General features: G+C 34.4%; 1 protein-coding gene across 3 annotated transcripts in view; it reads right to left on the reverse strand.

Moving 5' to 3' along the window:
• Nucleotides 1-999: 999 nt before the first annotated feature.
• Nucleotides 1,000-7,960, reverse strand: part of Kiaa0825 (KIAA0825 ortholog) — a 382,609-nt gene continuing 375,648 nt past the window's right edge. For all 3 annotated transcript variants that reach the window (XM_048811422.1, XM_015483674.2, XM_048811424.1), the window contains exon 20: nucleotides 1,000-4,006. In XM_048811422.1, coding sequence (XP_048667379.1) covers nucleotides 3,889-4,006 — 118 coding nt within the window. In that variant the 3' untranslated portion in view covers nucleotides 1,000-3,888. The remainder of the gene's footprint in view (nucleotides 4,007-7,960) is intronic.

Consider the following 7,960-nt stretch of genomic DNA (forward strand, 5'->3'; position numbering starts at 1 on the left):
TATATACCATGTTGGGAATATGTGTCAGTGGAGATTCTGTCTACAGGTTTAGTTTTAATTTTGGTAAAATATGATATTAAATTTGCTATCTTAACCATCTTAAGTGGTACAATCATCTGAATTTGAAACTCTACCCATTAAACAAAAACACTTTTCTTCCTTCTACTCCCTGTTCTACTTTATGTTTCTACAAATTCTACTTTATGTTTCTACAAATTCACTACTTTAGATAATTCATATAAGAGGAATCACACCAGGTTTTTGTTGTTGTTTGTGACACTGGGAATTGAACGAAATGTGCTCTACTGAGCTGTATCCCCAGCTCTTTTTATTTTTATTTTTTTTTATTTTGAGAGAGGGTCTTCCTAAGTTGCTCAGGCTGGCTTGGATCTATTGATCATCCTACCTCAGACTCCCAAGTAGCTGAGATTACAGGTGTGCACCACTACACCCTGCAAAGTAGTTGTTTTTCAGTGATGGGTTTATTTCACTTAATATAATGTCCTCAAAATTCATCCACATTGTTACACATGACAGGATTTCCTTCCTTTTTTAGGGCTGTTTTTCATTATGAAATATTTTAACTATAAAGAAAGAATACTTGAAGTATTTTATAATTAGTGAGAAAAGCTAGTTATAAGCCAGGCTCCCAGCTACTCAGAAGCCTGAGGCAGGAGCATCAGCAAACTCAAGCCCAGCCTGAGTGATTTAAGGAAACCCTGTCTCAAAATAAAATATGAAGAGCTGGGTATGTATCTCAGTGGTAGAGCACTGGCCTAGCAAGCATGAAGCCCTGAGGGTTCAATCTCCAGCACCCCCACCAAAGCTAATTATAAAGTACTTGAACCTCCTTTTGACTTGGGAATATATAAGTTAAGATAATAGGACATTATGAGTAGACACAGAATAGTAGAAAAATTAAGTGATTTCTTTTTTCAATTCTTTGACTGGAATTTCTATACAAATATTTGTGGAGATATAAAATATTCCAAAGAGATGTTATCATTGATAATTTATTAAAGAATTAATTTATACTGTTTCCATATAGTACCTGCTCAACCAATAATAAAATAGATCTCTTTATAATTATATAAAAATACAGTTGCATGGAAAACAGGAAAAGATAATATTTTATAAGACAATATTTTTGTGATAAACATATGGGAAGTTATAAAATATAGGATCCATTCCTAGTATTAACATATAAATGCAAAATTAACATGAGAAACAACTACTTATTATAATATAGTAAAAAACATATTGAGCATAAAGTCAAAATGACTTTTTTAGAGTAGAGTACTCGCCTGGTGTGTGTGAGGCACTGGGTTCGATCCTCAGCACCAAATAAAAGTAAATAAAATAAAGGTATTTTTTTTAAAAAGTCAAAATGATGTGATAACACAAGGACTTGTCGTTTAACATTTTAAATTATAAGCCTCATTGTACTTAAAGCTATAGTCATCTCATTGAGCAAATATAGAAGTGAATTTAATTGCAAACTCTTCTACTTTTCTCTTTCTTGAAAGCCATCTCATTTTCCCTTACTATATTTCTGTTATGGTTTAGATATGAGGTGTCCCCCAAAAGCTCAAGTGAGACAATGCAACAAGGTTTAGGAATAAAATGATTGGGTTACGAAAGCCTTAAGCCAATCAGTGAATTAATCCCATTGTAGGGACTAACTTGATGAAACTGTAGGTAGATAGGGTGTGACTGGAGGAGGTGGGTCCCTTTTGGTTTTAAATTTTGTCCTTGATAGGCAGAGCGCTCTCTCTCTCTCTCTCTCTCTCTCTCTCCTTCTTGGTGCAATGTTCTGAGCCTCTTTCTTCCACCACACTCTTGACCCATGATGTTTTACCTCACCTTGAACTCTGAGGAATGGAAACAGCCTTCTAAGGACTGTGATCTCTGAAACCAGGAGCCCCAAATCAACTTTTCCTCCTCTAATTGTTCTTGTCAGGTCTTTGGTTGGAGCAACAAAAAATCTGAAACATTTCTTCTTAAAACAACTTCTTTGCTTTCAAATGGGAGCATAGAAAATTTTATTTCTGAAGGAACTAAATCAGGTTCTTGGATTAGTATAAAAATATACAGATTCAATAAAAATTGATATATTAGAAGATAAACCAGGTAGGTGTGAAGTCCTGTAATTTTATGATTGGGTTTTTATTGTTTATTGGATCAATTTATTTTTATTTTGACTTCCTATTTTAGCTTCTAGTCTGATAAAGTATAGTTATGCAAATTTAGTATGTAGACTACCAATTAGCTGAAGGAATAATTGATTATTATACTGTGTACAGATCAAACTACATGTAATTTTTCCAATTTTCATAAATTGTCTTACAATCTTTAAAGAGTCTCCATAGAACTTTTAGAAATTATTTCAGCCATATCTCAAAAACATTTGGTTCATGATTATACTGTCCAACTAAAGTACACTCTTTAAAAATAAAATGTGTTATTTAGCAGGCAGCTGGCAACATGGCCATTTATGTGTTTTTATTTAAAGTAAAAACGCAAGACATTCTCTAAGGTGGCCTCCTCTGCACTCAAAACTTTTAGTCTTTGAAAAATGTATGAGTACTTTCCTTTGGAAATCATGTAGCCTACACATATTTTATAAAAATCACAGAATGTGGGAGCATGGACAGTTTATTATGTATCTGAGAACATCAAAAGCTATGATGTTTGATGTCATATGGTCTAAAGTAGGCCATGATCTAAGGCTTCTCTCAGACATCCTGAAGAATGCTCAACCATCTAATTGTCTTTGTTATCTTCTTTCAATGGCAACCATTTAATCAACTATGCTTATTGACCACCCCACTCAATGAATAACATTGCAGCAGGAATATGGGGAATTTTAAAGGGGACTTCATATTGTATTTATGACCTCAATGTCTTTATAATCTAACATCAGGCTCTGCTAGGAAGGATATAACAAATACTATAATTGTACTTGGCAGAGAGGACAGTAGAACGTATTCTACTTCTTTAGCATGGTGTGTGTGTGTGTGTGTGTGTGTGTGTGTGTGAGAGAGAGAGAGAGAGAGAGAGAGAGAGAGAGAGAATGTCAATATAATGGAAATAAAAGTAACAGACATTACAGATTATGAATTGTGGGGCAGAGGCTATCAGAATGACCTTTGAGCATAATTTTGGGAGAAAGGAGGTTTCTGGGTGAGAAAAATGGTAACTATATGGCTTGAGCCAAAAGGATGGCAGCAGTTGTCTGACTGAAGCCATTTGTATAGGACTGAAAAGCATTGGTGCTGGAACTGGAATTAGATTCAGGAACTAGACTGAAAATCACCACAGAAGAAACATAACTAAAGTTAACAGTTCAGGGAAATGTTTTTTTTTGTGACTGTGGTAAAGATAAATTGGATAAATAAGAGGTTATGTGGGTAGCGAGGCTGGCTCAATGCTGGATATTAAAGGCAATTAAGACCTGGACTTGGGATACAGCTACAAAACTAAATTGAAATTTTCAGATGAGTCCCAGGGGTCTACGTGACTCCATTCATCTTAACATCCAAATGTTGTATTAAAAAATCCTTAGGGAAAAATTTCCTAACATTTTGCCTGTTGTCATAGATACTTCGAGACTGAAAGGAGGAAAATGATTCAAAGGGAACACGAGATGGCAGCAGTTTTATCATATAAAGAGAAAGATTGGGGGAAAAAACATTTGAAATTATTTTTTAAATAAAAATATGGAGCACTTTATTCTTTATGTATTGTATTCCTTTTCAGTACAGAGATTGCTCAGTCATTGGTTTCATGCTTCAGAACACATCTGAGGTTCATTCTGACTATAGTAAAAACCCTACTCCATTACGTGTGATTGTTTCCTAAAATAAAGCTGTTGCCATTTCCTGAGGATTACTGTTCATCCGTGTTATCTGAGGCAGAAGAGTCCTGTATGGTGCAAATTTGTTTTAAATGTTCCAGCATCGCTTTTTCTTCCTCTTCTAGTGTTTCATCCTTCCTCATTTCCCACCTAAAAGAAAAATCACATCTTAGTATTTTGTCATAACTTCCAGGCTCTAGTCAGTTATTCAGGGTTTAAATATGCAGTCCCTGGCTACAGAGGCCTTGGTTTCTTCTTGTTTATTCTTTACCCACTGCCTCTTGGGTGACACAGTTCATTGGCACTGCTTCTGCAGAGTGGGCCGGGAGAATGGAAGAGGAAAACAGCTGATCTCTAGAATTCCTCTAAGAGTAAGTTTCAAAGTAATGTTTCAAATGAAGTTTCTGTATTTCCTAGATTTTAAAAATGTATATAGTATTTTTCCCTCAGTGAGGAACATTTCAGTGGTTTTTAATTTGCAGGGAGGTTTGCCAGGAAGACATTGGCAGCAAAAATGTGAAGATAAAACTGGATCTACATTAAGGGCAGGTCAATCTATTCATAGAAATAAGATCAGATTTAGAGTAATCATGTTAAATCACCCAAGAAGAATAACAAATTGTCAGCAAGGCTCCATAGAACATTGACCAAAAAAAAGAGGTTTAAAGATTTTCTAATTCTGAATGATTAGGAAAGACAGAACAAAATATTAGAATCTGGAACTATATATGTATACAAATTTGCAATGTAAATATAATTACAGTAATCCAAGCATACTTAATCCTTTTTTTCCCCTCCTTCCTTTCTCTTATGCCACCTTTCCAGGACTTATCAGGGAATACCAAAAGAACACAGCGTTCCAACAGGGCATCATTTGCATGCACTTCCTTTATCCTTTCCTCATTCCTATTTCTCCCATCCCTTAAGCCATCTACTGTGATATAGTGCCACAATGCTTATATATCCTAAAAGACCCTTTGATATATGACCCTCTGATATCTCACTTCAGTGGGATAGGACTTCTAACAACAAATAAGTATACTCAATGCCTCCAGAAGCCCCTTGCTGCATTATAGTCAGAACTCCTGGATAACAAAAGGACAGTCATATGTGAGCAAAGCATACTGAGTTTAGGGTAAGGTCTTTGGGTTTTGTCTGAACATCAAAAAGAAAGCATGGTCCCTACACTTCCCACAGAAACATCTTAAGAGGATGCCTACTCCTAAACAGGTGTCCTTGTTGGAGTGCTGGGTTCAGTATTCTCTGACCAATTCCAGGCAGTGGTATACATAAAAGAGAAGACGAAGTGGAAGTGTGAAGGATTAATTAGATTATTACATCTGGTTTAAATTTACATTTCTTCTTTACTCTCTGTCCAGTATTCTCTTCACCTCCTAGCTCCAACACATATAGATCTAAAAACTGCTATTTCAGGTCTCCATAGTTTATCTATTTCCATAATGTTGAAGTTGGGTCATTGGTCGTTCAGGTTTTAATAGCAACTTGAAGGATAGAGAATTTTCAGTATCACACTGTTCAAAACCATATCACATGAGAAAATATTCCTAAAATTAGTATATTGGTAGTTACAATTTAGTCTACAAGATTACCTTGTACTGTATTTGTGGATTTTTAATGATAAACACCTCTCACTACCCATTTCATACAGGTGAACTTGGTTATCATTATTATGCATGTTAAATTGAACTGCCACACAAGCAAATAAATAATGGAAAATAATTTATAGAGCACTAATTACAGGTTAGGCATTGTTTTGTATTTTTACTTTTGTTTATTTTTGGTCCTGGGGAATTAACTCAGGGGTGTTTTACCACTAAGCTTCATCTCCAGACCTTTTTATTTTTTCTTGCTAAGTTGCTTAGGACCTTGCTAAGTTGCTGAGGCTGGCCTTGAACTTTCAATTCTCCTGGTCCCAGCCTCCTGAGTTGCTGGGATTACCTGCAGGCACAACTAAAACTTTTTAGTGCATTGTAGTTATATATAATAGTAGGGTTTATTTTGACACATTCATAAATGCATCTCATATAGTTTTTTCCATTTCATTTTTCAATAAACACTTGATGTAGCACTCTTTAAATTCTCATTACATAATGCTACTATTCCAGGTTCATCAATTAGTCAATTGAGATACTCACTTGCCCAAATGTCTTTTGATATAAACTTGGAGTCTGTGCTTGGAAATGCAATATCCTGGATTAAAACCATTTTACAGGGCTGGGGTTGTAGCTCAGTGGTAGAGCGCTTGCCTAACTCATGTGAGGCACTAGGTTTGATCCTCAGCAATACATTAAAAAAATAAAGGTATTTTAAAAACCCACTTTACCAGTAGTATTCATTGATGTTAAAATACTATAAATTTAATTTTCTGAAAAATGTCTCCTCTATTATGTTAGATAGTAAATAAAAAAGCTATCTAAGGATCATACGCTCTTATAAAAAATTGGAACAGGAGGAAATATATTTATTTCTTTTCCTCCCATGCAAAAGTGCTAATATTGTCTGAGTAAATGAATTATTTTATGAATGTCAACATAAAAATATGTACTATGCACATAAATATTTTGATCATTGTCTCTACCTGTGAAAATTGAAAGCAGTCTCTTTGCTTCATTAACAATCTGTATAATTAATGCAATCTAAATGAATTGTATACATAATAGAATCCATGATAAGGATTTTGAAGCTTCATGACAATTATGGGCCCTTTACAGCATAATTGAGCTGTTAGTAATTGATATTAGGCAAAGTTCTTTACCTACCCCAACCTTCTTATATTTGTTTTCTGTTTATTAAGAACTTATTTCATAAGAAGGTAAGAAATACTGACAAAGATAAGTGAAAACATAATATTAGAACTATGCTTTCTCTGGTAATTTTACTCTTATTGAATAAAAGCATTAGAAATTTAGAATGTATGGTTACTGCAAGCATTGTTAAGTTTCACACTTGTAAGTTGTTAAGTTTATCTCTAATCGTTAACATAACATAAAAAATTGATTTAAAAAAATACTAATGGAAGAGAAAATAATCCACCAATTTGTTAAACACAATCGAATGGGCAATGTGTTCAAAATCTTTATACCTAGTTTCCACTAATATATTTAATATCTATGATGGAAGCAGTCACTACAGAAACCAGGAAATGTCAGAACCAGAAGACTCTAGATATCCTGGAAAACATTATAAAGTGATTATATCTTTGTTTTTCTGACTTTGGTAGCCTGTCTTTTGCAGTACTGCTAAGTTTCCCACCTGCTTACTAGGCTAAGACTATGGTTAAGTTTTCCTGGCAGTTCTTAACTGGGTCAAGACTGCCTTAATGAGGGTTCTTAAGGTGGTAAGAAAATGTGGAGGGCATTTTCTGCTCACACTGTCTAGAGAATCCTACTATGACCCAGGGAAAAGGGATGGCAAACTTCTTTAACATGAAGCCATCCCACACAATGAAGACTTGTGTTCCCAAACTGTCAATAGTATCACCTCTGAGAATCATTTGCTCTAGAAAATCCAAATGATACAGAGTAGTAATGAGAACATTAAAGTAGTAACAATCCCTAGAAACTTCCTTATTTCAATTTTTAAAAAATATTTTTTAGTTGTCAATGTACCTTTTTTAAAATTTATATGTGGTGTTGAGAATCAAACCCAGGACCCCACACATGCTAGGCAAGCACTCTACAACTAAACTACAACCCCAGCCCCCTTCTTTTTTTTTATTTTATTTTATTTTTTTTAATTTTTTATTGTTGGTTGTTCAAAACATTACATGTTTCTTGATATATTATATTTCACACTTTGATTCAAGTGTCTCTCCACTTCTGTTCAACATAGTTCTCGAAACACTGGCCAGAGCAATAAGACAGACGAAAGAAATTAAAGGCATAAAAATAGGAAAAGAAGAACTTAAATTATCACTATTTGCAGATAACATGATTCTATACCTAGCAGACCCAAAAGGGTCTACAATGAAACTATTAGAGCTAATAAATGAATTCAGCAAAGTGGCAGGATAAAAAATCAACACGCATAAATCAAAGGCATTCCTGTATATCAGCGACAAATCCTCTGAAATGGAAATGAGGA

Source organism: Marmota marmota, unplaced genomic scaffold, assembly GCF_001458135.2.
Source record: "Marmota marmota marmota unplaced genomic scaffold, marMar, whole genome shotgun sequence".
NCBI lineage: Eukaryota > Metazoa > Chordata > Mammalia > Rodentia > Sciuridae > Marmota > Marmota marmota.